This window comes from Vicia villosa, unplaced genomic scaffold, assembly GCF_029867415.1.
Source record: "Vicia villosa cultivar HV-30 ecotype Madison, WI unplaced genomic scaffold, Vvil1.0 scaffold8, whole genome shotgun sequence".
NCBI lineage: Eukaryota > Viridiplantae > Streptophyta > Magnoliopsida > Fabales > Fabaceae > Vicia > Vicia villosa.
In genome coordinates this window covers 572,662-599,549 of record NW_026706811.1, presented here as the reverse complement: position 1 = coordinate 599,549, position 26,888 = coordinate 572,662, and the positions used below count along the sequence as shown (strand labels likewise).

Below are 26,888 nucleotides of genomic sequence, written 5' to 3'. Positions count from 1 at the left end.
GACTCAAATACATAATCAAATCTAAATCAATTTAAATATTCAGATATAATTATATGATTATTAATTATAAATTTTTAATTTTTAAAATAAAAAATTACTTTTAAAACTGATTATTTTTTAAAAAACCGATTATATAATCATAACTAAATTTATAACCGATTTTATAACAATTTTTTATTGAAATGTGATTATAGTTATAAATTAAAATTATTTAAATAATTTTAAAATGATTATGATTTCATTTTTAAAAAACCAATCATGCATACTCCTACCCTTTCCAATTACTAAATTACTTAAAATTCAATAATTAAATGAATATTGTATCAAATCTATTGTTATTTGTGGTCAATCTTTAAATGAACAAACACTAATACGGAATCACCTCTTTTATTAAACTTGAAATACGACGGAATTCATTAAAAAATTTAGTGACGTACACATTAATAAAGAGAAATTTTGTCTTTTATTAAAATCATATATTCTCATTTAAGCAAAAAAAAAAAAATCATATATTCTCTCCGTCTCTTAATAAATGTCCTTTTTGAAAAATATAATAAATATTATTTTAATATTTTAAATAAACAGAGACAAATAAAAATTAAAAAGATAACGCGAGAGATGAAAAAATTTAAATAATAATGTTTATAAAAAAAATTACATAAAAAACAAGGTTTTCATAAAATTTACCAAAGTGTCTAGGTTTTGCAGGACTCCCTAGAGTATGCGCCAAACCATTTGGCACATTAGTATAAATTTTCTTGAATTAGCCAATTCATTTGGCGTATATGTGTTTGTGAAAAGTAAAAAAAAAAATAAAAAAAAAAAAATCCACATTTGCGCCAAACCATATGGCGCATACTCCTAATTTTTGTACTAATGGGCCAATTCATTTGGCGCATACTCCAGGAGGTATTCAAAACCTAGACACTTTGGTAAATTTTTTAAAAAACTTGTTTTTTTTGTAATTTTTTTTTTAAACCTTGTTATTTAAAATTTTTTTTCAACGCGAGAGGCAGAGAATAATTATTTTATGCATTTTTTATTCATATGAGGTAAAAAACCAGCTCTCCGTTTTCAAAACCAGCTCCACTACAATTTCTCATTTTCAAAACCAGCTCTCCGTTCTCAAAGACATACACACCATTCTATCAATTTCATAGCTTTCACAGATACCACGCGGCACTGCCAATCTCAGAACTCAGAATACTTCTCCTTCGTTTATCGTGAAATGTCGAGGTTCGTCTTTTACTCCAATTTACTATCTTCCTTTCACTCTCACTCTCCGCTTAGGGTTTTCTCTCACTCTCTACATCGACTCATTCCCAATAATAATATTAATGTCGATGATGCCGTTTCCTCATTCCACCGCATGCTAACAATGCGTTCTACTCCTTCCATTGTTCAATTTGACAAGATTTTAGGTTTCCTTGTTAAGACTAAAAATCATTACACCACTGCCATCTCCCTTTTTCACCAATTGGAACTCAACCAAGTTAAACCAAGTATTATTACTTTAAACACTCTCATCAATTGTTATTGCCACACTCGTCAAATGGATTTTGCCTTTTCTATATTAGCAAAGATTCTCAAAATTGGTTATCAGCCTGATATCATAACATTGAATACTCTTATCAAAGGTCTGTGTCTTAACCGTAAGGTTCATGAAGCTCTGCACTTTCATGACCATGTGGTTTCACATGGATTTCAACTGGACCCAATTAGTTATGGGACGCTAATTAACGGGTTGTGTAAAATGGGGGAAACAAGAGCCGCCATGAAAATGTTGAGACAAATTGATGGGAAGTTGGTCAATGTGAATGTGGAAATGCACAACATGATAATTGATAGTTTGTGTAAAGATAAATTTGTAACGGAAGCCTATGAGTTATATTCTGAAATGATTGCAAAGAAAATTTCTCCCAGTGTTGTTACTTTCAACGCTCTTATTTATGGATTTTGCATTATTGGTCAATTGAGAGAAGCCTTTGGCTTGTTCCATGAAATGATATCAAAAAACATCAACCCAGATGCTTATACTTTTAATATATTGGTTGATGCTCTTTGTAAGGAAAGAAATCTGAAAGAAGTTAAGATACTGTTAGCCGTGATGATGAGAGAAGGTGTAACACCTAATGTTGTTACATACAATTCACTAGTCGATGGATATTTCCTAGTTAATGAAGTGAACAAGGCCAAAAATTTATTCTATACTCTGGTTCGAAGTGGAGTGGCTCTTGATGTTCATTCTTATAATATAATGATCAATGGATTATGCAAGAGTAAAATGGTGGATGAGGCCATCAATCTCTTCAAAGAAATGGGTAGCAACAATATTATTCCTGATCTGATGACCTACAATCCCCTTATTGATGGCTCGTGCAAATCCGGAAGAATCTCCTATGCTTGGGAGCTTGTTCTTGAGATGCAAGACAATGGTCAACCTGCCAATATATTCACTTACAGTTCTATAATACATGCTTTATGCAAAAACCATCATGTTGACAAAGCTATTGAATTAGTCAAGAAAATTAAAGACCAAGGCATTCAACCTGATATGTGCACATATAATATACTTCTAGATGGACTATGCAAAGGAGGACAACTTAAGAACGCACGAGATGTTTTTAAGGATCTCTTGATTAAAGGTTATAGTCTAGATATCCGAACATATAATATTATGATCAATGGACTTTGTAGAGAGGGCTTGTTTGAAGAAGTAGATGCCCTATTCTCCAAAATGGAATGCAATGGTGTCATACCTAATGCTATTACTTATGAAACTATTATCCGTGCTCTCTTTTATAAAAATGAGAATGAAAAGGCAAAGAAACTTCTCCGTGAAATGATTACTAGAGGTCTACTTGAAAAGTAACTATAGGTAAGATAATTCCTCATTATTTAATTGGTTATATTGCGTACAAGTGTGTAATTATTATATGATTTAATTATATATTTTGTTGATAGTTACATGCACAAAAGAAGGTGGACTGCTCAATTGTCTCACACTCACTACAATTTAAATATGTGTTGTTATATTCATTTTGATATTTTAATGGCGTCAATGGTTGATTCTTTTTTTGTCAGGACATAGTTATCTTTTATCTTTGCAACGTACTTGGATCATCTTCATCTAATTTTAATTATATTTTCTTTCATTGCTCATTTTTAGTGAGTCGGTTAACAAATCAATCTGAGAAGGGATTTGAATGTTTATGTTCCTGTAAATGGTTGTGATGTATATGATTTCTTGAGTTTCGAGATATAGCAATAATTCTATAAAAGTCCTGTGTCTTGGCAAAATGTGTTGTTCACAAATCTGCATATTACTCAGGAGAAAACAAAGACATGATTGAAACTTTGAAATTTATGTATACAGTGTGAATCATATAATAATATAACCACCAATTTAATTACTAACTACCGTAATTGTTGTTTGCATTAACTTCCCTTTGGCAGGTCCATTTGTGGATCCAACTCTTCAATTATATTTGAATCTATCTTTTACCTTACGAGCAAAAAAGAACTTTAAATCTATTTTGTACCTTTATGAAAGGGTCACTATTAAAAGTTCTTTGCAACATACTCAAATTTGGAAATTGTTTTCTGCACTTCTTTCAGGTTCCTTACAGTCTGCTTGATCTAAATCATTATGCTAGGTGGCAAATCAAACAAACGACCAACATATTCAAGGATATTTGAACTGCAGGATCAGTTGAATATTCATCAGTATTTAGTTTTGATTGATTCGTATGTACTAATGATGAGGCTGTTGGATTTGTATTTATGGCTTCTTTGAATTTTGTGTTATTTGTGCGATGCGAGAGCTTTTGTCAATGAAGATTCAAGACACAAGCTTATCAGAAATTATATAATCTTTGTTTTCTATTATTGATTTGTTTCTTCCATTGGGACTAGAGAGGATCATGAAATGCAGTGGAGCAATCTCAAATCCTATGGAACATTTCGTCTTCTGATAAAGTATATGAGAAGTTGGTTATCTTTGGATGGAATGCAGCTTCTAAAGCAAAAGTCATGATTGAAGAACTTAAAGGGTGTGCCACAAGGATGAAGAGGACGCATGATTTCAAAGGAAAATGTAAGAACTCTCTGATACAGCTTCATAGTTAGCTTCAGTTTATGAGTATTTTGAGTTACATAGTATTCTGTTAATATTTATATTTTTCTAATGAAAAATGAGTTGGTTGGATCCTTTACTCCCACTTTAAGCACAAATCATGATGTTGATGATGCTTTGACATGAAATATTGTTACACACTGAATGTAGAAGTCCTAAACTAGTAGGGTATTTGGAGTTATTCGCCTTGTTTCGAACTCGGTAGGGGTGATGATCTCGTGTTTCGAATCTATGTGCAATGTTCATTAAATCTCTTTTTTGGGGTTCTAAAATGATAAGGAACCAATCTTAAGTGTTATTCTTCAAAGAACTTGAATTGCCATCATGATTTCAATATATGAAAAATGAAATTTAAGATTTTTCTAATTAATCAAAGATTAACAACATACAGAAAATTATGAAGTAAAGCCATTGTAATTAATTGTTATTAACTGACCTCTATAATTAAGTCTGCAAAGTTGCTTTAACTTGTGTCACTGTTTGTGTGAATTGGATTTGTTAATATCACTTTTTCTAAAGTTTTATGCTTTAAATTTGGCTTTGATTACAAAGCTCTTTTTAGTGTCACAGTGCCTAACAAACTTCTTATCTCAATCATATAGGATTCCTAACAAATATGGCTTTAAGATGTATATCATTTTCATTATTTTATATACTTTGAGTTTATATGAATGCCTTTGTAATTTATCCTTTAAAAATTTAAAAATACTCTTCTGATTTTAGAATCCGCAACGAATTTATTAAGGGTTCAAATTTTAGAATCTAGAACCTAAAGAACATAAGAATATGAAGAAAAAAAATTATAGAACATAAACAATTCACTAAATAAAATCAAATACAATACATAAAAAATGCCAACATAAACTAAAAACATCAATTACATGTAAACTAACTAGATATTTATTCCCTAGATTCCTCCATACACGTCATGATTTTATCAGTTGTTATGAGATGAATCAAAGTTGAATAGACGAACAAATCAGACAAATCAAACTTGAATAGACAATATGAACATATCTGACTAGGGGTAACATCAAATTGTACCATGCTGATAAAATATCAAGAACATGGTTCTCACTTTTCACCTTTGTTTTGAAGTTGCATGTATGTGAATTGAACATATCTATCATCGTCGATTGATGAACGTTGATACTAAACATTGACCGCAATTCTTGTGTCGTAGTGGTCGACTCGATCAATTTGATCAATTTAAGATTCTTGTTGCAACATGTTTCTATGATTATCACTTTGTATAACTTCTTCCCGCCTTTAAGAGTATATTCATTGATGTTTGATTCCTGTTATCACATTTGTTCTAAGTTCAGTCTAAAGCCAAGTCTCAACAGAAAGCTGAGGCCAAGGCTCATCACTGAAAGTAGTGAGTTGGATGGAGCAGAATACCCAAATAATTCATGACGTGGAACTGTACCATGTTTTCTCCCAATTTTTTCCTTCTGATTTAAGCTTTAGTTAATCATAAGCATTGAGTTTAGTGCATTGTGATAATGTTCAAATTAAGATGATTTTACCTTGTTTTAATAACTACCTTGTCTCAGTTTGAGTTTCAAGTTTATATTCAGAGGGCCGGTGTTTGGTTTGCGAGTACTTTATGTAATAGATGGAGGTTTTGGTGATACTTAATATGGTCCTGTATGATAGAGTAATCTTTAAGAATTATGGGATTGAACAGGCTTACAGATTTTACCACTGCTCATTTACATATGATTACATAAACTCTCTCCAGACTTTATTTTTCATTTTTGATCATTTCCCTGTATCATTGGACCATTAGAGAATCCTGATTTCAAATAAACTTGAACAAAATGTCTTGGATTTGAAACCCAACCAACACAGATGATATGATCATTTGGACTTGGAGGTGGAGCAGTGCGCAGTGGACATTGTCACCATGATCAAGACTGTCAGAGGAAGAAACTTTGTGATGATTCTCTTGCTCAGGAATTTCCTCTTCAAGGACAAAGTCCATCTTTTCATGGTTCAACTGCTTACTATCATTGTCTGAAGAAGATTCATTGGAATCTTGACTATGAGGATCCAAACTAGGAAGTTCCTTTTGGGCTTCTAAAGGTTGGTCGACTTCACCAGCTAAGCCTTTGGTCGTCTTAGGATGGAAGTAAGGAGAACTCGTAGTGATAGGGATTGTATATCAGATATTGGATACGGCATTACCAAATGGGTCTTCCTACAAAAATTAATTAGTTACCATTTGGAAAATGCTTGCCAAGGAAAATTTTAAGTTGAAGAAAGTGTGCCTTAGGCATGCCGATGTCAGGGCTAAAATTGGTGCTTTCATGGTCGCCAAAAACAACCTTCTTTTTTGCCTCGATTTTCTCTTCGACAGTTTGAGAGGTGGTAGTTTTTCCCTTCTTTGCCTTAGCATTAGGGGCAACACTTGGACTAGGAGGGACTTTTGGGAACCAACCCCGAGGGTTACCACTTTATTTTTCTTCTTCAATTTAGGAGTTTCAGGGGAGAAATTCTCGACAACAGCCCGATCCTCAGGTTTTTTGCTCTATTTGCTCTTCAATCGCTTTGGAGGAGTAGCTTGAGTTTCCCTTTCAGTCTGAAATATTGATAAAGATATTAGAGCAAAGAAGATAATTAAGCAAGGTACACATGTCAAAGAAGCTAGATAAGGTGTGAAAGTGAACATGCACTTCCTTTTCTTCGACTGGATCTTCCCCTTTCGGGTTCTTTTGTGTGAAATAGCAATGGCCTCACTGGCAGCAATTCTGGTCTGCATGCTACGTTCGACCACTGCAAACAAAGCAACAAAGGATGTGTAAGAAAAGTACAATGCAAATAAAAAGATAAGTTAATTCCTAAAGTTCCTTACTTTCCTCACTTTCATGTACGGTAGATAAAATCGTAACACGGTTTATGTCAACATGAAGGTGGCCCTTGAGACTGTATATACCATGTTAAGTTGGAACTACTCGTTTAGTAGGTTTTAAATAATTCGTTCTTAAGAACATTCAAATGTGACCCACAAACGAACCATCATGGAAACGGAGGTCAAAAAGCCAAACTCAGATCGCTGCAAGGAAAAGGAGGAAATCTAGGAAGATGAAAGTCCAATGCAAACTTATACTTATACTCCACATTTAGGAAATTTTCTTATCAGGAAGTTTTACTAATAATTTTTTCCTCAAAACGGTTGCTTCCTCATGAATAGTTCAACTAAGATCATTTGGATCATAAATAGTTTCAAAGTAGTGTTGAAAAGTCTAGATCTCGTTGGCATGTTTGTCTCTACCTTTTTTAAATTTTGTTTGCATGACAGAGAAAGCATACGTTAGATGTTACGAAAATGTTGTGACTTCAATAAATTCTTTGGCATGGTAGGCTCTCCACCAAGTATCAAATTCTTTTGTACAATAAAAAAATGGTTGAAAATAGACTGGTGTAAGTTTGGCAGTATCAGCAACACGTCGATCCAGGCGCTTAGTATATTAAGCCTCAGAGAAGTCGACGGTGCAAAGGCAGAGTTCATTCTTTCGATTAAAAAAAAGGCTTTGGCAAAATTTGGTCAATCCCAAATTGTTGGGACACCAGATTAGGTTGATAGCGCAATATTTTCACATTATCTTTAGATGGTCCAAGCCTGGTAGAAAAGAGTTTTGAAATGAGAAAAGCTTCCCATATTTCAAGCGATTCCGCTTTTTTATCAGCATTAGGAGTAGGAAATTCACGGATGAACCACTCAGGCCCATGACTTCGTTTCACGAAAGAAGCCATTGCAGGAGTAAAGTTATGACACTTCGCAAACATCATGAAATACCCTGTAAAAGCTTCTTGCAAGGTACGTCCATTCTCAGTATGAGTCATCAAGTCCTGTCGAGCACCTTTTATCCTCATATGTTTGATTTCCTCGACATCATCATTTGGTTTGTTGATTTGAAAAGATGGTTCAAACATGGCATTTAGCCATAGTTGGAGTATCCAGTAAGGGCCAACTAGCAGAAAATATGCTCCAAGTTTGAGAGTTTTTAGGGTTTCGACAACTACCGCTAAAGTCTCATACAGATAACTTAGTATCACTTGGATCAGACAAATATTTTGACTGTCACGTAATTGGTTAAGTAAAGCCATAAATCTTTTCGCCACTTTCAAAGACTTACAATAGAAGATACAACGCGACAACCACAATGCTAAAATAGAAATATGTTCCTCTTCAGATACTTTGACAGTGGTAGTGTCTTGATGGTTAGCAATGTACTTTCCAAAACTAGCACAGTCAATATCGAAATTAATGGTATCCTTATCTCTTTCATTTGGGTTGAAAATTTCCCAATTGGGGGAAGGCCATTTATGGCCGCTACGTCAAAAAGGGGGTAGGTGTAACCATACCAAAAGGAGGTTGGAATGTATTGGTGGTGCTCTCCCAGAAATAAATGGCGACGACAAGCATATTTTAGTAGTAAGAGGGTCCTACTTTTGACAACTGGATTAAATCATAAATACTCATATTTTTTCAGGTCTGTGCTTTCTTGTTTTTGACTTTGCCTAACTAAGAAATATAACCCTCAGCTTTCTTGACTTAAGGGGCGGAAACAAAAACACGAAAAGTAAAAGTTATGTAGTCTAAAGCTAATGGATTATTTGCATCAGCAATGGGTTTTTTATTAGGATTCTTTGTATCACCAGAGGATTTCGCATTGGGATTCTCGACATCAACATTGGGATTTTCCTGCTAACAATGGGTTTAGTACGGTGGAAAGAAGGAAAAAACTTCTTCAGTTTATCAGTGTTAGCTTTAGGGTCAGGTAGTGAACCCAAGCATGTGAATATCACCAAAAATAGAAAAAGGAATTAATAGTTGATACTTGTAAATATGAAATTTCTCCTCCTGCATTGGTGACTCGGGAACATACTCGTGGTCGTCGACGGTGATTGGAGCTCTGAGTCTGGTAAAAAAAAGCAAAGAATCTTTAGACTCCTTTAAATATTTGATTTAAATATTTGATTTTAAAGGAGCATACATTCTTGCATATGATGAATGTTGAAGAAGAAGAAGAAGAGTTAAAGAAACTTTTTGTGTTTGAAGAGAAGAGAGGGCCAAAAGGAATTATTGGGTAAAGTATTAGAAGATGAAAGGGAAAAGAGGAAGAAATGAAGAGAAAAAAGGTATTTATAGGAAGAAAGAAACTTTTCAGTTTCATTTTTTACAAATGGCGCCAAACATGGGACACGTGTTTTTTTCCTATATGGTAAATAAGGCGGTTGATTTTGTGGCCACGTTCTGCTTGAAAATCGGATCCATGATGAGTTTTTTGAGTTCACACGTCTCAAAGTGACATTTTGTTAAAGTGGTCATGATGACCATGATGTCATCACAGTACAGAGCACAGTGTTAAGAAGATTCAAAAATACCATTATCTTTAATTAGTCGAAAGAGGCGTTTTGGGGGACAATTTGTTAGCCTAAGTTTTCGACCACGGTGACCTCAGTGTATGAAAGAAAGGTTCAGGAAAACTAAGTAACACTTGAAAAATCAAAGGAGTATTTTGACACAATTCCTTTAGCTCAAGACGTCGAAGTTTCAAGCATAAGATAGAAGTGTGAATTTAGCGTTTTCTGCAAGAGTAATTGTCCAAAGATTTTGATGACAAATGATGCGGTCAAGATTTTGAGAGAAAGATTGGCATTAATTTTTTACAACAATGGATTGAGCGTGGAGAAGAGCAACACAACTGTTTTATAGACTCATCTGAAAGTACACCATAGAGACAAATCCAAGGGCGGAGCGCATGCAGCGAAAATGTGTCAACTTCTAAGGAGAAGTCGTTGAAGACATTTAATCTTGTATTCGTATAAATAGGAGCTCTAGTGTTAAAATTTGGGGTGTCAAAATCTTTACGAAAACTCACAAACTCAAAGTATCCAAGTGTCAACTGAAAAACTAGTCCATTGAGCGAAATGTATGTTCTTGAACACCGTGTTATTTACACCTTAAACAAATTTCCTTTATTTTAAATTGCTTTTTTTTGTATTTTATCTTTTACCTTTTCGCCTTACTTTCTACAAAGATTTCGACAAAGTTGAAATCCTTCATTTTCTGCAAAACTTTACATTTCAAACTTAGTAGAAATTAGAATAAATTTTACTTCACACTAAACACTTAAGCAAAATCACAAGTATTTACGCACATATGTCCTACGATCAACTAATCGATCATGTAAGTAACTATTTTGAAAGATTACCGCTTGTTTACTAAATTTCACAGTAAACAATATGTTACCGTCATTTTTGAAAAATCCAATAGTTATGAAGACAACCTTGCAAAGAAATAAGCTTTTAAACCCATGAAAGTCCATGTAGTGTGAATATATTGCAAGCATACACTTGTTTGTTGATGCCAGAACCAGTTGTTATCATTAGTGTCGTCCACAAGGAAAATGACAAATCAAGTATAACGTAATGTTCGGTTGTTGAAAAAGTGAAAATGATGTATGTCTAGTTTTATCAAATGCAAATCATGCCTTGAAAGAAAAATTTCAAGGCTAAAATAAAACCATGAATATCATCATTTATATATACATACATATAAGGTGGATAAAGGTTCAACTAAATAAAAAATAGTGAATCTTATACTCATAATTATACAAAATGGAAAAAGTGAGTAGGTTCTATACCCCCAAATTACTCATTAGTATTCACCACTAAAAAGGAACCATATTCTCTTCCTTTTTGCACATAGTAGGAACAAAACAAAAGCAAAAAGAACACAAGACTAAAGTGGGGTTTGTTTCTGGATGATTCTTTCTCCAAGTGATGATGAAATTACATAAAACACCCATCCTGCATCATGTAGTGGCACAAAATCTCACCCACAACTTTTTGCCTAAAAGGTTTATTTATTTAGTCCCTTAAAGTTACTAGCCATAAAGTAAAAACAAGGGATAGTAACAAAACATGAGAACATTTTTTTAATTGAACCACTCCATTAGGGTCAGTGAAGCCACTTCCAGTACCAGTTGAAGATGTTGGACTCATGCCAAACACATTAGGACTAGCTGTGGTTGAGCCAACTCCAGTGCCTGTTCCTGTGCTTGTTGGTGTGCCTGTTGTTGGTGTGCCTGTGCCTGTACCTGTTCCTGGTGTTGTACCTGTAGGAGTGGTTGGAGTTATGGTGGAAGGTGGTGCTGTGCCTACAGGTGTACTGGTTCCTGGTGTTGTGCCTGTACCTCCTCCTGCATTGCTGCATTTTGAAGCCAAATAAAATCAACATATAATGATTTCATTTGGACTAATGAACTTAAATTTTTGGACATTCAGGGTGACTTAGTTACGGTTTAATCGTGACAAAACAAATCAGTCTTTTTAGTCACAACAAAACAAATCAGTCTTTTTAGTCACAGTATAACCATGACAAAATTTTGAGCCATTACGGTAGTCCGCTCCCACTTGGCCGTCTTAGATTTTTGGAGACTCGGGGTAAATTAGTTACGGCTCATCGTGACAAAACAAATCAGTCTTTTCAGCCACGATTTAACCATGACTAACTTGAGCCATGTACGGCAGTCCGTCCACCTGATCGTCGTAAATTGTTGGAGACTCAATGTAAGTTAGTCATAGTGTAAGTTAGTCATTGTTCAACTGTGACAACTAATGAGAGTCTTTTCAGCCACAATTTAACCATGACAAATTTTAAACCATGTACGGTAGCCAGCCACCGCCCACATTGAATATGGTACAATGGCCAAATTTGCATCCAAACACATGCAAATAGATATTCTACATTTTTTTAGATTTTTTTCAATTACAAGTTTAGATTACTTTATTATATCAAATAAGATCACAGATCTAAGAATAATAAACATTGGAGGGTGAATGTGAAGAGTACAAAAGATAATTAATAGTGAAACATCCTATTCATGACAGCTAATGTTCAACAAAAAAAACACCATCATATCATGGCTTGAATGTAAATTCTTGTCTAGAAACAGTGGATACAGCATCAACCCCTCAGAAAATGGCTTTTTGGCTAATCTAAGCCTCAAAAGTATTACCAAAAAGGTAACACAAAAAATAAATTCATGCTCTTCAGTGCTAATGAAACCTAGAGCTAGACATGGCAATAAAACCCAGACCCACGGGTACCCACCCGAACCCGCCCCGAAGTTGACGGGGAAAACCCACTTTGACTGGGTTTGGGTTCGGGTTTGGGTTTTCCCCGATTAGAAAACATGGGGATGGGCCGGGTAATGGGGATACTAGTACCCACCCCGAACCCGTCCCCGAACCCGTCCCGTTTATTTCAATATGTACATTATTATTTATATTTCATAATTTATATTATTAAATATATGACTAATGTTTTAATAATTTGATTTGTATTTATTATTTTAAATATTTGAAATATATGTATGAAATTTTTTGAGATTGTTTTATTTTGTTATTTATAATGTAATTTGATTTTTGAAAAAGCAAATATTTTTATTTAAAAAATTGATTTTACGAAATACATGGTGGCGGGACGGGGATACCCGAACCCAACCCGAACCCGTTAAGGACGGGTTTGGGTTTAAATTCTCCATCCCCGTTTGGGTTTGGGGCGGGTAACGGGGATTGATTGGGGATTCGGGTTTGGGTTTGGGGGAGGTAAAAACTGTCCCCGACCCGCCCCATTGCCATGCCTACCTAGAGCTAAATTCTAAGTTAAATCTAACTAAATCCAGAAAAGCAAACCAATAGTAATACATTGTGAAAATCAAACTCAACAACTTATCAATAAGACATGTAACACTAAGGCCAAATTACAAGATAGATAAAAAAACAGCAAGATCCATGGACTAAATAATCAAGAAACATACCCACTTGAGGGAAAAACACATGTAGATGTTGAAGCTGCAGATCAGAGAAAAATGAACAAAATTAGTATGTAAAAAATTGATTTTTAGGCAAGGATTTTGAAGGATGGTAAAAAAATAGAGGAAACTTACTAGTTGGTGGAGTTTGACTGGTAACAGCAGAACCAGAAAAATCACAGCTACCTTGAGTTTGACCCTTTTTCTGGAAATAGCTATTAACAGCATAATTGCAGTGATCTTTCACAGTATTGGGCTGAAAACATGATCCAGATTGTAGAATAGGTGAACAATCAGCTCCAGCACCACAAGCATAATCTATAGCCCTTTGAAGATTTTGATCCCCAACACCATCTTTACACACACAATAAAGAGCACCACCTAATAAACCAAAAAAAAAAAAAAATATTAAAAAAACAGAAACAAAATTAGTGATTAATCAACATAAAAATCCTATCTTTTCAATCAAAGAAAAAAAGGGGGTTGATGAAATTGACATAAAAATTAACTAAAATCTTTAGAAAAGGAGAAAAAAGGAAACTTTTTGATGAAAAATGGATTTTGCTATATAAAGAGATGTGTGACATAATCAAAAGAAAAGCAAGAAATAAAAAAAAGTGATGAGATGGATTGTTATAGTTATAAAGTTTGTGAAACAAAATTTAGTTGCTTACTTGAATATCCAGTTAGAGAAAGGAAGAGCAGAAAATAAGGCAGAAGAACCATGATTAAGGAAGATTATGAAGTTGTTAGAGAAATCTATTTGATGAAAAAGTTGGATCAAGTTCAGAAGGATACTCCAATATGTGGCAGAGAGAAAGAGAGAGAGAGAATGAAGAATGAAATTTCTGGACAAGAGATATGTGTCTTGTACAGTTTTCTAGTACTATTATGTGTAACAACGTTATTGTTTGTACTGTGTTTTACCATATAGTTTAATTAATAAAATACATAAAGAGTAACTTGATGTGTGCATAACAGGGAAGAGAGTTCTTGGGAATTGTATTAAAGTTGAAGCTTATGTAATACTATACTATATAATATTAAATACGTATGTGACTAGTTTGTCTATATTTTATCAAACGGTTCTAAACTCATGTAGGGTAACTCAAGTTAGTTTAAAATAGTTTTTGTGTGAAAAGGAAAATGGACCACTGCCTCATGGGTCTTGTTGCATTGTATGTGGTTGTCTTTGTTGATCTTTTCTTTTAGATGAGTGAGTTGGCTTAAGAAATGTGTAATACTAACCTAATATGTAACACACCAAACATACATAAATAGTCTCTATAGTGATCTAAACATGGACTGTGTAACACACCAAACATACATTAATATGTGTTATTTTTGGATCTTGTATACAATCACTATAAATCATCACGTTTGTGTTTATTGAATTAAAATATGACTGTTTAAATTTTAGTTTCAAAATTTATATTATACAAAAATTTAAAATACCAATCGTTAGTTGGTCCAGTGGTGATTGGCGCTGGACTTGGTAGGGAGAACCACGGTTCGATCCCCCGCAACTGCGATCGGGAGGGGGCTTGACCCACTTGATGCCAGAGCTGTTCCCCCGAACCGGACTAAACCGGTGGTTATAAACCAAAAAAAAAAAAAAATTTAAAATCGTCTTAAAACGTAAACCCTCCGATTCGTAGAGTTTTGATATGTTCACTACATGCAGTAGCAATTATGAAGGTAGGTCTGATTCGTAGAGTTTTGATATGTTCACTCTATGCAGTAGCAACTATGAAGGTAAGTATGTTAGGGTGTAAGAGTTTTGTGTATTTAAGAAATTCAAAAGGAAAGAAGTCTAATCTTTGATTAGAGAAAATAAGTTAATTTTTTAATATTCAAGAAACAAAAATTAAATATATTGATAATGTGTTTTTATGGCAATTCTTACTATGTGGAAGTGCAATTTCATTGAGGTATTACCTTCTTCCTTTCATTAGTAATGTGTTAATTATCAATGACCATCTTTTTAGAGAATCAGTTTTACTTGCAAATGTTTATGCATCATGTGATAGTATGAGTAAATAATTTTGGTTGGACTTTTTATGAGATGTTATGAGGAGAAAAAATAATTCATTGTGGTATATTTGTGGATACTTTATCACTATCAAAAAAACTGTGAAAAGAATTAGTAGAAGGAAGATGTCAATCGTTTTAATAACTTCAATGATGAATAACAATTTATTGATTTACCACTTCATGATAGAAAGTTTACTTTGTCGAGGTTGGATGGATTATCTATTAGTAGAATTGATTTGTTTTTTATTTCAATAGTAGGGTTTGAAGTGGTCAAATTGTAGATAATCGTTTTTTAATGGAATATTGTCTAAACATTGTCCTATTATGTTGTGTATGGATGAAGTTATTTGAGGTCCCATAATTTTCCCGCATGGGCATGTTTAAAAAGGACCAATCAAAGTATTGGCTCATAATGAAGATGACTAAATTTGATCCTTTATTTTAGAGACTTTCATATCAAGGCCACGAGATCAACAAACACAAAGATAAATGTCCCGAAAAAGAAGATTATAAGACCTCATAAACATGTGTGATCATGCTCTAAAAAATACCTAATTAATGTGAATGATTGAAGGAAGAATCTTATATCATTGAATAAATAGTATATTGGCATTTGACCCATTGGTCAGTTATTCGACACAAGAAGGTTATAGGTATATAAAACCTTATAATTAGATTATAGAATGAGGGCAACTGAGAAAGACAAGGTACACACTTTTTGTAAACAAAAATATTTTTTCTATCTAAGATAGTCATTGAATTGGACACCATAGTATTACATATACCACTCTCCCCCCAAGCGTCAGACCAAGACACCAAAATGTGTGTCATAAGTCGGAGCGCACCATCAAATCTAGATTAATAAGTCTAGTAGTGAATACATTAGATCTATAACTGATCATTGGTACCAAATGTGAGAAACACTTTATCAACATTTCCTTTCTTCACCTCACACTAAAATGGTACATTCTAGTCGAAGAAATTTTGATCAAAGCTTATTTTTTCTTCTGTTACTTTTTCTTTCTTATTTGCTTTAGCTTTACTCGCTTCAAGTCTCTTTAATTCATGCACGTGCCCGCTAAGCTTTCCAAACATTATTGTTATATCCAAAGTGTTCAAATCATGTGACTCTTTTATAGTTGTTACTTTTGACGAACATTATATGCACATATATCCTAGATAAAGTCGTACCTAGACTCTTTAATCAATTGATTAAATAAATAAAGCTCATTTGTATAAATTATACGGTTTCACTGGGTTCCATATAGAATATCTCATATTATTTTGTCAACACGTTAATCTTATATTGCTTCCCATTCTCATTTCACTTATGGAGTACCTGAAGTGCATTCAACATTGATTGAGTAGTCTTATGATACAAAATAAATATACATTTTTATTTAAGGAGGAAATCAGTATACTCCTTGCTTTCAAATCACAAGAAACTTTATTAGTTTCTTCATCATTCTAATTCTTTAGGGGTTTATAGTTTCAACACATTCAATGGTTATTTTTGTGACAAAAAAATCACCTTTGATATCAACCTAAAGCATTTAATCGACTAATATTAATTGAACATACATGTTATCCTTCCACTAAACATAGTTCCCACCCTTGAATACAAGAGCTCTATTGTACACATCCTTCAGATCGTCCTTGTCCATATTCTAAACTTTTGAAGTTGCGAGACATGGTCAAAATACCAACTCTGATATCAATGGTTAGGGGGAGAATAGGATGAGAAAAGGTCTAGAAAAGGGGGGGGGGGGTTGAATACTCCTTACCTTTAAATTTTGTTTCAAAAACGGTTTTCTAAAAAATCATAGTTTTACAAAATTGGGCAGCGGAAATTTTATTATGTATAAGTTGGATTGATATCACAAGTTACTATATTTTAAGAAAATATAGAACTGTGAACAATATATCCAATCATTGAATTAATCAACTTAAAAAACAAATTAAATGAGGTGTCTAAATAGAATTTTATTGATTAATTTAATCAATCTAACATTACAATTACAAACAACTTCAATCGCTAGAAAGATAATTCAGATGACTTAGTCACTACCAGACTTAAACTTTACACAATAAATTTCCATGAACAAAATAAACCTAGTAACATGTGATTTCTAAGAAAGCGGTAAAAACCTAAAACATGCAACTATACAAAAAATTTAAAGGAGATAAGGAAAGAGAAGGTTGCACCATGGTTTATAATGGTTCAACGTGTTTGTTCTTGTTTTACGCTTAATCTAGTCTCCAATGGTGGACAATTGAAATTTTGTAGTCTTCCACTATTTTGATGATTTTACAACGTGTTTTTTTATGTAATCAAGAAAACAGATGCTGAAATTTAAAAACAAAATTAACAACTTTAATTTGAATATTTCCTTCTTCAGTTGTACACAACCCACACACTTGAAAACTCAAGATACTCACTCAGTTTTGATCATCTCCTTAGTCAAATTCAAGATCTACTTCAAGCATCTATTCCACAATGAACTTTACTCGATCCTACATTTACCTTGTCTCAGCTCTTTGCTTATCCGAAAGAAAAGAAACTCCCAACTTCGTTCCGCACCAACCTTTATGCAATTCTACAGAAGTCTTCAATGGAGAAGAAATTGTTTCTTTTTTCTCTTGTTGGATTGCCAATTCCCAACAACACTTCACATTACTAATCTTGACTTGTAACTCAAGAACATCACAAACATTAACAATGAATGACCTTCCTCTATGATAAATCTCACTCTCTGTAAGAATTACGAAACAACTAAATTATGATAATCTTTGCTATAGTGCAAGATAAATTCAAATGCAATAAAAAATTATGAATTGATATGCTTTGAAAGATAAAAAAATTGTTTTGAAGGACTCTCAAAGTCATGATATTATAATCATATAATTTTATATCATTGTTGAAAAAATGACATAAAATGATCTATATATGTGCTTCAAGTGGAGCACTATAAGTGAGTAAAAATATATATTTAATTTGAGTCGAATGCAGTGGATATAATAGAAGACAAAAAAGAAAATGATTTAAATCAAGAACTTAAAACTCATCATTTTCCCTTTTTGATTCTGAGATTCTGGCACTTACAATACATATGTAAAGACAGATGTCTCAACACAAATCATAATGTCAAGACAAATGTTATAATATCGGCTGCTAACTGAAAACAGATTATGCAGAAAATAAATTGCAGAAAGCTAAACAACACAATCAAATGTTAACCCGGTTCGGTGCAATGTCACCTACTCTATGGGCTACCAAGCCATGAAGAAAATCCAGTATAGTAGTATTAGTTTAAAGCCTAAACAGTCCCAGTTTATAACTTATCACCTAATCACTATTTCAATGCAATTTCTACCAAGGAACCTCCTATATATGAGAACCCCCTCTCACTCCCCACTATCACCACAGTGATAAAAACAATTACAATCCCACAACTGTATCAATATCAGTCACAATCTCAGTGACTTGAAGAACAAAAAAAAATATTACACTTTCCAATAAATAATACTTGATCTCGCTTAAAAGCTTCAACTAAAAACAATACTCAACTCTTTTGCTTAAAAGCTTCAAGAGTGAGAAGAATCACTCTACCTCAATGTATCAGAAGATACATGAGTGAGGAGTGACATATAAACAAAAACACATGAAACTTTAAAGGACTCCCAAAACATTAAACCCTTATTTTCACTCGCGATTTCTATTTGTGAATGTTTGCTATACTTGGTTTAGCAAGACCTTATTTGTAGACTATTGCAGTATGGGCTAAAACTTTGAAACAAATCAAATCTTCTCCTTTTCAATCAACTGCAAGAACTTCACAAAAATGAGAATAAATCAAATCAAATCTAAGTTTTCTAAAAAAGTCTCCAATAATCCTTTTTATGAAACTCAACCAAATCTGCATTGTCCCTAAAAACTCCATGATTGGTTGCGCTTGTATGAGTGTCTGAATCTTCCAGAATCTCATATTTTTCAATCAAATCTTCAAGGATTAAAAACCAGTATGCACTATCATCATGTTCTGGTATAACATGTCAGAGCATCGTCAAAACTCATGACAACAGAACCTGTCATGACAGTTGGTCAAGATGTTTCCACATCTTACTCAACATCAGTTATGAACTATGTTATAGAATAATTAATGTCAATCATAAAACCATGGAACTAACAGATTCGAATAAATGATTCAAGTAAGTGATTTGATTAAAATAATCATGTGATCATAATCATACTAACATAACCAAAATCTAGGATTTGAAATGAATTTTTGATTCAGATAAGCATTTAGTTTAACTCGTATCAAGCTTGTTTCTTATTCCAATCAGAAAAGTTTAAGATTTGAATCACACTGAAAGTAGAAAAATCTATTTTTCACATTCATTTATTGATTTGAATCATGCTTATTATTAGTTTGAATCACACTAAAAGAGTATGTATTTTAAGAAAAATGAAATGTTTGATTGAACTTAAGGTTAGTATGATAAGATTCATGAATTCATGTGTATCTTGACTCAAATAATTGACTAATTTAACTCGAACCATTTTGCAACAACTTTTATCTCTGAGTTTAATTTAATGCATGTCAAACATGATTTGATGCAAAACATGATTTGAATATGTTGCACTCAATTCAAAGATATGCATAAAAATCTAACTTTAAGGAGACTCTTAACCAAAAATAATAAACTATAAGATAGAAAAATGAGACAAGCAGTAAAGTTGAAACCTTAAAGGAGGCAAATCAACTTCAAAAGTAACACAAGAAACTTGTGATTCATGTTGAAATGAGAATTGTAATGATAATTGCACATCGATCCTATTTTATATCTTTTACATAAATTTAGATTGAAAGTTAAAAAGCAAACAAAAAAGGATCAATTACCATGCCAAACAAGATTATCTAACCTAGGCCTATAACCCAAAGTTAGGCCAAATTTGTTGGACAAGTGGCTCAATTACTGTATGAGAAACATAAGGCATGTGTAAAATATATGGACAATTCACTTGGCAAATTTTAGCTCGACCATCGAATATGAGACAGAACAAAAAAGTCAAGAACATGGAAAATTTGTTGGCAGCTCACCTGACAAATTAAAAGCAACAAAGCAAAGAAGGTTGAGTAGACTCCAAAGCTCCTCTATTCATAGATTTTATGTATCAGATGAGACATTATCCGTAAAATCTATGAATAGAGGAGCTTGACAATTCACTAGCGATATCAATTTTCAATAGTAGTTAGTTAATAGTTTGTTAAGACTTTCAATGGAAAAATTGGAGTTGTTGTAATACCAAATGACTGTCGAAACGACCAACTCAGGAATATGAGATTGATAAAAAATGAATATTTTATTATGCACCTTCTATCTAGCTATCGCCGTCATGTATAACTAAATTTTTTCTCGTTAGAGTTAAATTTTTACATTATTGTGCATTTTACGTGTTTGATGTGATTGTGACGTTATGTCCAAATTAATCTTTTAACGTCTATTATATCTCTATTATGTCTGATATCTATGAGATCCTTAAAGGGTCTCATATCTCTAGACCAATAGTATCTCATAGTTATATTTTAAGAGACATAATAATTGTTTATAACATAATATGTGTACCTATGAGGTGTCAATTCGGTCTCATGAAAAAATTCAAGTATTAACTCATGAAAAAATGTATAAAAAACTTGTTACTAATAGTAACATCTAGTTAGAAATCATAGAATATGTCACATTTCTTTACTAAGCCTATTAGGCCCAAACCCAAATTCGAATAAACCATTTCACCATTTTTCCGATCGGAACCATCCCAAAAAACCGAACCTAACTCCGAACCAAAAACAAACCCTAAATCTGCTAAACCCCAAAACAGAATTCACAGTCACGTACTTCACTCTCTCGAGTTCATTCATCAATGGCGTCACAAATGGCGATCCTAAATCGAACCCGTTCTCTTCTCACAAAATCCAAATCAACCAACATCACAATCAAAACCATTTCAACCTTCCCATTTCTCAACCAAGAACCCGAACTCGCAGAACCAACCCCCACACCAACACCTTCATCTCTTCCTCCAAATCCCGCTTCCGGAAGCCCACTCTACAACGAGAACTGGCGAAACCCTCTCCCGAAACCCCCATCCTCAAGCTCAAACGCGGTGGCTCCGTTTGGTCTCGTCACGCGCGCTTCACTCTCGGAAACCTACGATTCCCACGCGCTTCTCAACATGTTCGGCGATTGGATGGCTTCGCAACAGTGGCATGATGTGAAGGATTTGTTTGAGGCTTGGGTTAGGTCGTTGGATAAGAATGGGAAACCTAATAAGCCGGATGTGAATCTGTTTAATCATTATCTTAGGGCGAATCTTATGATGGGGGCTTCTGCTGCTGATTTGCTTGATTTGTTGGCTCAGATGGAACATTTTGTTGTTTCGCCGAATACCGCGTCGTTTAATTTGGTTCTGAAGGCTATGCATCAGGCTGGGGAAACGCTTGCTGCTGAAAAACTTCTCGAACGGTTAGTTCTTCGCATTATTTGAATTTTTTGTTTCTGTTGTGGATTGAATAAGGAATCGGTTGAGATCATATCATTTCGTTTAGGATTACAAATGGTGAAAAGTTATTGGTTTTGGAGTGTTTTTGTATTTTCTTAGTAGAGTTTGTTTATATTTTGTGAGGTAGTTTGGAAGAGCATTTGGAAACTAATTATGATATGTTCATAAGCTTAAACAGTTTATAGCTTGTATTAAAGTAATTTAACTTTATGCGATGGTGTGTTTTCAATAGCACGCTATAGTGGAATAGAACAGCGGTGGTAGAGTTTGGCGCGAGCGACTCTTTTGGTCTGGAAGCTGTTGTCAACTATAGCGGTTGTTACGGCTGCAAACCACTAGTGTGTTAGATATTAGGGTTTTGTGGGTTTCCTCAAAATCTTTTTTTAAATTGTTCGAACCCTTTTAAGAGTAATGTACTGTTCTTCATTCTATTATGTTATGTTATGTTATGTTCTTCTTCTCTGCCCAAGTTTTATTGCTATAAGGATATTTAACTAATAAGTAGACTGATTAATTTTTTGCAATAGAGGCTATCAGATACATCTCTACAGCATTTTTGGGGGTCAGTGCTGTTCATTGCAACAGAGATTAACAGCATGGATTTTATCCATTGTTATACAAAATAATTTATAGGAATACATTAACTAAACTAACTATTTGTTTCGTCAATTGTTAAATGAAAATTATTAATCAGGATTTGGTTAGTCTTGTGGCGCCTTTGATTATTTTCAGTATCTTGCCTTTTCTAGAGGCTGGTATAGAGGAAAGCCCACTTGTAGAAGTCAGGCTGTTAAGAGCTAAGAGCGATAACTTTAAAATGAGAACTTCATGTCTGATTCCCAGCTCATTCTGAACTTTTGTTTCTGTGCCAATCTCACTGCATTTGGAGGAACAATACATACAATGGTGGGTGGACAAGAGTGATTCTTTGTCATTTGTTTTGAGGTGAGCCAGTTCCTAATAGCTTGGTTTTTACGAAGGGATAGCCTCCACTTATAAGGGGTTTTGCTTCCTAAACCTAGCCGAATAGGAGTATGGAAGATGCTCTTGCATTTTACCCCATCTTTTATTGTTATTGAGCAAAAATTTGAAATGCCAAGAAGCATACCAATTGCTGATTAGTGTATCTGCCAAATCTAAGACAGAAATTGTTTGTCTGTTTGTATAATTTGTATGTGTGTTAATTGGAAGTTTTCTTCAATATCTATTGAGCTGTGCTTTGTTATCAGGATGCTGCAGTCAGGAAATGAAGCTCTCCCTGATGATGAATCATATGACTTAGTCATCGGAATGCTCTTTTCAACTGATCAGATTGATGCTGCGTTCAAATATATAGATTTAACTCTGAAACATGGTAATGTGTTGTCAATGAATTTATTTATGAACTGTGTGAGAAGTTGTGTCAAACAGGGAAGACTTGATACATTGGTGGCAATAATTGAAAAGTGCAGGGTGAGTAGTTAATCTTCTTGATGCCTAATGTATTTTTCTGTAGCAGACTCACTATCAACTTGTCATTGTTTTAATATGATTTCTCATTGTTGTATGCAGACAACAGATCAAAACAAAGCCCTTTGCCCCTCCTGGAACTTGTGTATTTTTATAGCTGAAGTTGCAATTCGAGAGGACAATAGCAAGTTAGCCTATTATAGCCTGGAGTTTATGGCCCGATGGATTGTTAAGGGTGAACATGCAAGACCTCCTGTGTTGCTCTCTGTAGATGAAGGTTTAGTTGTGGCAGCTTTGTTGACTGCAGGTAGAACCTATAATTCTGAGCTGCTAGGAGCGGCATGGGCTGTTTTGGACCGCTCATTGCGTAAAAAGAAGCTGCCAAACCCAGAATCATATCTTGGAAAGATATATGCCCTTGCATCATTAGGGAATTTACAAAAGGCATTTGGTACTCTCCATGAATATGAGTCTGCTTATGGAGATTCCAATCAAGAAGCTGATGACTTGTTCTGCCCATTTACTTCTTTACATCCATTGGTTGTGGCCTGCTCCAAGAAGGGTTTTGAAACTCTAGATACCGTATGTCTTTCTTTCTATCTAAGAAAGCTATCACTTTGGCCTAACTAATAGGATTCGTAATTAATACAATTCGGTTACTTTTTTTATATGGGCATTTTATTATTGATTAGTTTTCTATAAATAAATATATGTATTTTAGTGTGTATTTACCTAAATTTATATTTATTATACTACCCTTTTGCATTTGGTTGCACAATACATTAAATTGCCACCTTGATATACACATACCTAGCTTGATCTAATCATCTTATGTTGTATTTAGGTTTATTTTCAACTGGAGAATTTAAGCCGTGCTGAGCGTCCTTACAAGTCTGTTGCTGCGCTAAACTGCATCATTTTAGGTTGTGCCAACATATGGGACCTTGATCGAGCATACCAAACTTTTGAATCAATTGGATCTGCTTTTGGGATGACGCCTGATATTCATTCGTACAATGGGCTGATGTATGCCTTTGGGAAGCTCAAGAAGGTGATGGATCTTGCTTCCTGCGCACCTTTTCTTACACAATCTTTCTGCTCATTCTCTTCACTACCATTTCCCCCTCTTTTGAAATGATGCATTGTTCTTAACTATTTTGCTCATGCTTTCCAATCATGAGCTGTTGATTTCCCCTCACATCGACTCTTCTAAGTCATTTTCCCAATGTATTTAATTCTCTCTTAACTTCCTTGATCAAGCCCCTCTATATAATATGTCAAACCATTAATAACTCGCTACTTAATCATCTTTTGGCAGACACATGAAGCTTCAAAGGTGTTCGAGCATCTAGTAAGTTTAGGTGTCAAGCCTAATGCAAAGTCGTATACCCTGCTTGTCGATGCTCACCTGATTAACAGGGATGTCAAATCTGCTCTAGCCGTGATTGATGATATGGTATCTGCATGGCTCTGTTTTAAAAATTTATGTACTGAGTAGATAATTCCTGCAAAGGTCGTTGACTTGTCAAATTTATTTGCAGACAGCTGCTGGATTTGAACCTTCAAAAGTAACCCTAAAAAAGGTCAGAAGGCGATGCATACGAGAGTCTGACTATGAGAGCGATCAACGAGTGGAGTCACTCGCTCGATCTTTGAATTTCCGACTGGGTTCAGAAGTCCGACGAAACATGCTGTTTAATCTTGATTACAGTATGGATATGGCTTGAGTGGTAAGTTTTGGCTAGTTTTCTTGTGATATATAACTTGAACCAAGTTATTTTTATTGATTATGAAAATTGCATTGTAATTGTAGTGTTGTGTATATTTTGGTGAAGAGTCTTGTTTCTTTCACACACTCACAGGTACATACAGGAATAACTGTTTTGAAGTGCTGCGTTGCATTATTTTGTTTGTAACCCCTGTCTCATTCCATGTAGTCCGACTCTGTTCTTTGCCATTATATAGTTTGGTTTGGCTTGCCAAGTGCATATCCAAAGCCATTCTTCATATTGATATACAATAGTATTTCTTTTTGGCAGGTCCATCCCTCTACGATGTCAAAATGAATTATTTTATAAGCTGATCAGTAATTCTTTTATTGCGTCCATTTCCAAGAGAATCCCTGTATGTATATTTGTGGATGATATTGAGGTTTGCGAATCAAGGAATTTTCATTTCTGTATTAACGTGTTTATGAAGCTGGAAGGGCGTTGAAGATGGAATCCGCCTAGTGAACTTCGTGGTATAAGTTTTATTTTGAAATAATTGTAGAACTGGTCCAAATTCAGTAGGATAGAAGGTATTGAGGTAGCCATTTTTGTTTCTTGGTTAATTTTTTTTTTTTGATTTTTGGCACTTCCTACTTTGACAACCCAGTACTTCTAACGACTAGAAGCTGCAAGGATATGGAAACTTTGTAAAAGAATTACATCCTAATTGTATGGACCTGTGGTTTTACTAATTTCTTTTGCAAAATAATGGCAACATTTTTAAATTTGGTGCTCAAACTTAAAATGTCAAAAAATAGCTAATAAGTAATAACTATTGTATGTGTATGTATGTCGATGGGAATTGTGTGTGAGAACTTCCACCTTGTATGTGAAAATGTCTCCTCCCCAAAACATTCTCAAGAGCCTTTCAATTTATCAATTTTACTCCTCTCCAGGTTGTAAAATTCTTGTGAGATGTGTCCGTAGTTTAGTTCTTGAGAGGTTTCTGGCATCAATTCATCATCATCAATATCCTTGCTTTTTTGGTATCCTATGGTTTTTTTTGCATTCTATACCAAATTTATTAAGTACATTCTATCAAAACATGAAAACTCTTGTTAACTAGTGTCTTCAGGACAACGGTTAAGCATTCTAAAAAAATAAAAGATTTTATACAAAATTTAATATTTCAACTTTCAATGCATTAAATACGCAAATTATCGAGATAAATTAACTATTTTAAAGTCTTAATTATTGTCTTAAGGACATTGGTTATCATTTTTTAATATAAATTGATCAATACATAATAAAGATAAAAATTTGCGATCATATAAAAATATGAAACCTTTAATTAAAAAAATATGAAACAGATTTTAAAATATTTCATAAGATCATAGTAGGCTAACATGATTTATCAAAATTATATTAATTGTGAAAGAATTTTATTATCGCCAAAAGTAAAATTAAACATGTCCAATAACATTAAAATTTGAAATACACATATCAAGTTAACAAACAAAATGGTTTACATTTTGTCTTATGTTTAAATCCTTGTAAACATGAATTGGTATTAGTATCATGGAATGTCTCTATTAATTATGGTTGGTGAAGAACTATGCTATGGTCGTGTTATTGAGATTTTAAAATTCAACTATTATGATCAATTAATTGAACAAACATATTAGTTAGATTATTATTCAATACTCACTCAGTCTCAAATTACAATTTATATTGTAAAAAAAAGGTTATCTTAAATTATAAGTTACGTTACAATTTCAATTTCAATGCAACATTAATGATATTTTTTTTCAATATATGTTCTATCATTTATGGTTATTTCTATTTTCAATTCTTTAAATTTCCCTTTTGGATTATATTATAAAATTACATATAACTTGTCTTTTCCATACAACATTAATTATATTTTTTAATTTCCATAAAATGTCTAAAAGATTTTATAATTTAGGACGGAGAAAGTATTTACGAAGAACACATTCAATATGACGGCAACATATTATATTGAAGAGTAACCGCACGTGTAGCACCATGGTAAGAATAATTTTGTTATTAAAACTTGTAAAGATGTATATCAATTTTAAATCAATTTTATCACACAAGATTCACAATTAATATGTCACAAAATAACTTTAATAAATAATTGGGTTAAT

At 33.5% G+C, this 26,888-nt stretch overlaps 3 protein-coding genes across 4 annotated transcripts; 2 read left to right on the top strand and 1 right to left on the bottom strand.

Annotated features, from left to right (window-relative positions):
• The first annotated feature begins 1,090 nt into the window (after window positions 1–1,090).
• LOC131643269 (putative pentatricopeptide repeat-containing protein At1g12700, mitochondrial) lies at window positions 1,091–5,690 on the top strand. The gene is made up of 2 exons (XM_058913460.1): window positions 1,091–2,878; window positions 3,619–5,690. The coding sequence occupies exon 1, from the start codon at window positions 1,229–1,231 to the stop codon at window positions 2,870–2,872; it is 1,644 nt and encodes a 547-aa protein (XP_058769443.1). The 5' UTR covers window positions 1,091–1,228; the 3' UTR covers window positions 2,873–2,878; window positions 3,619–5,690.
• Window positions 5,691–10,724: 5,034 nt separating this feature from the next.
• On the bottom strand, window positions 10,725–13,915 carry LOC131643271 (PLASMODESMATA CALLOSE-BINDING PROTEIN 3-like). The gene is made up of 4 exons (XM_058913462.1): window positions 13,641–13,915; window positions 13,102–13,347; window positions 12,973–13,006; window positions 10,725–11,357 (listed from the first exon to the last, which is right to left on the bottom strand). The coding sequence occupies exons 1-4, from the start codon at window positions 13,690–13,692 to the stop codon at window positions 11,018–11,020; spliced, it is 672 nt and encodes a 223-aa protein (XP_058769445.1). The 5' UTR covers window positions 13,693–13,915; the 3' UTR covers window positions 10,725–11,017.
• Window positions 13,916–20,787: 6,872 nt separating this feature from the next.
• On the top strand, window positions 20,788–25,518 carry LOC131643268 (pentatricopeptide repeat-containing protein At1g26460, mitochondrial-like). 2 transcript variants are annotated; one of them, XM_058913459.1, is made up of 7 exons: window positions 20,788–21,525; window positions 22,792–23,014; window positions 23,114–23,593; window positions 23,856–24,062; window positions 24,330–24,467; window positions 24,553–24,741; window positions 25,035–25,518. In XM_058913459.1, exons 1-6 carry the CDS (start codon window positions 20,924–20,926, stop codon window positions 24,736–24,738), a joined length of 1,836 nt encoding a protein of 611 aa, XP_058769442.1. In that variant the 5' UTR covers window positions 20,788–20,923; the 3' UTR covers window positions 24,739–24,741; window positions 25,035–25,518. The 2 variants fall into 2 exon arrangements, with proteins under 2 accessions (XP_058769442.1, XP_058769441.1); XM_058913458.1 differs by having other exon boundaries at window positions 20,789–21,525; window positions 25,051–25,518.
• The last annotated feature ends 1,370 nt before the right edge of the window (window positions 25,519–26,888 follow it).

Coding starts and splice junctions, on each gene's coding strand:
- LOC131643271 (XM_058913462.1), bottom strand. CDS start 13,692: ATGGTTCTTCTGCCTTATTTTCTGCTCTTCCTTTCTCTAACTGGATAT. Junction 13,007..13,101: donor CAGTCAAACTCCACCAACTA/GTAAGTTTCCTC, acceptor TCTGATCTGCAG/CTTCAACATCTACATGTGTT. Junction 11,358..12,972: donor TGTGTTTTTCCCTCAAGTGG/GTATGTTTCTTG, acceptor TTCAAAATGCAG/CAATGCAGGAGGAGGTACAG.
- LOC131643269 (XM_058913460.1), top strand. CDS start 1,229: ATGTCGAGGTTCGTCTTTTACTCCAATTTACTATCTTCCTTTCACTCT.
- LOC131643268 (XM_058913459.1), top strand. CDS start 20,924: ATGGCGTCACAAATGGCGATCCTAAATCGAACCCGTTCTCTTCTCACA. Junction 21,526..22,791: donor GCTGAAAAACTTCTCGAACG/GTTAGTTCTTCG, acceptor CTTTGTTATCAG/GATGCTGCAGTCAGGAAATG. Junction 23,015..23,113: donor CAATAATTGAAAAGTGCAGG/GTGAGTAGTTAA, acceptor TGTTGTATGCAG/ACAACAGATCAAAACAAAGC.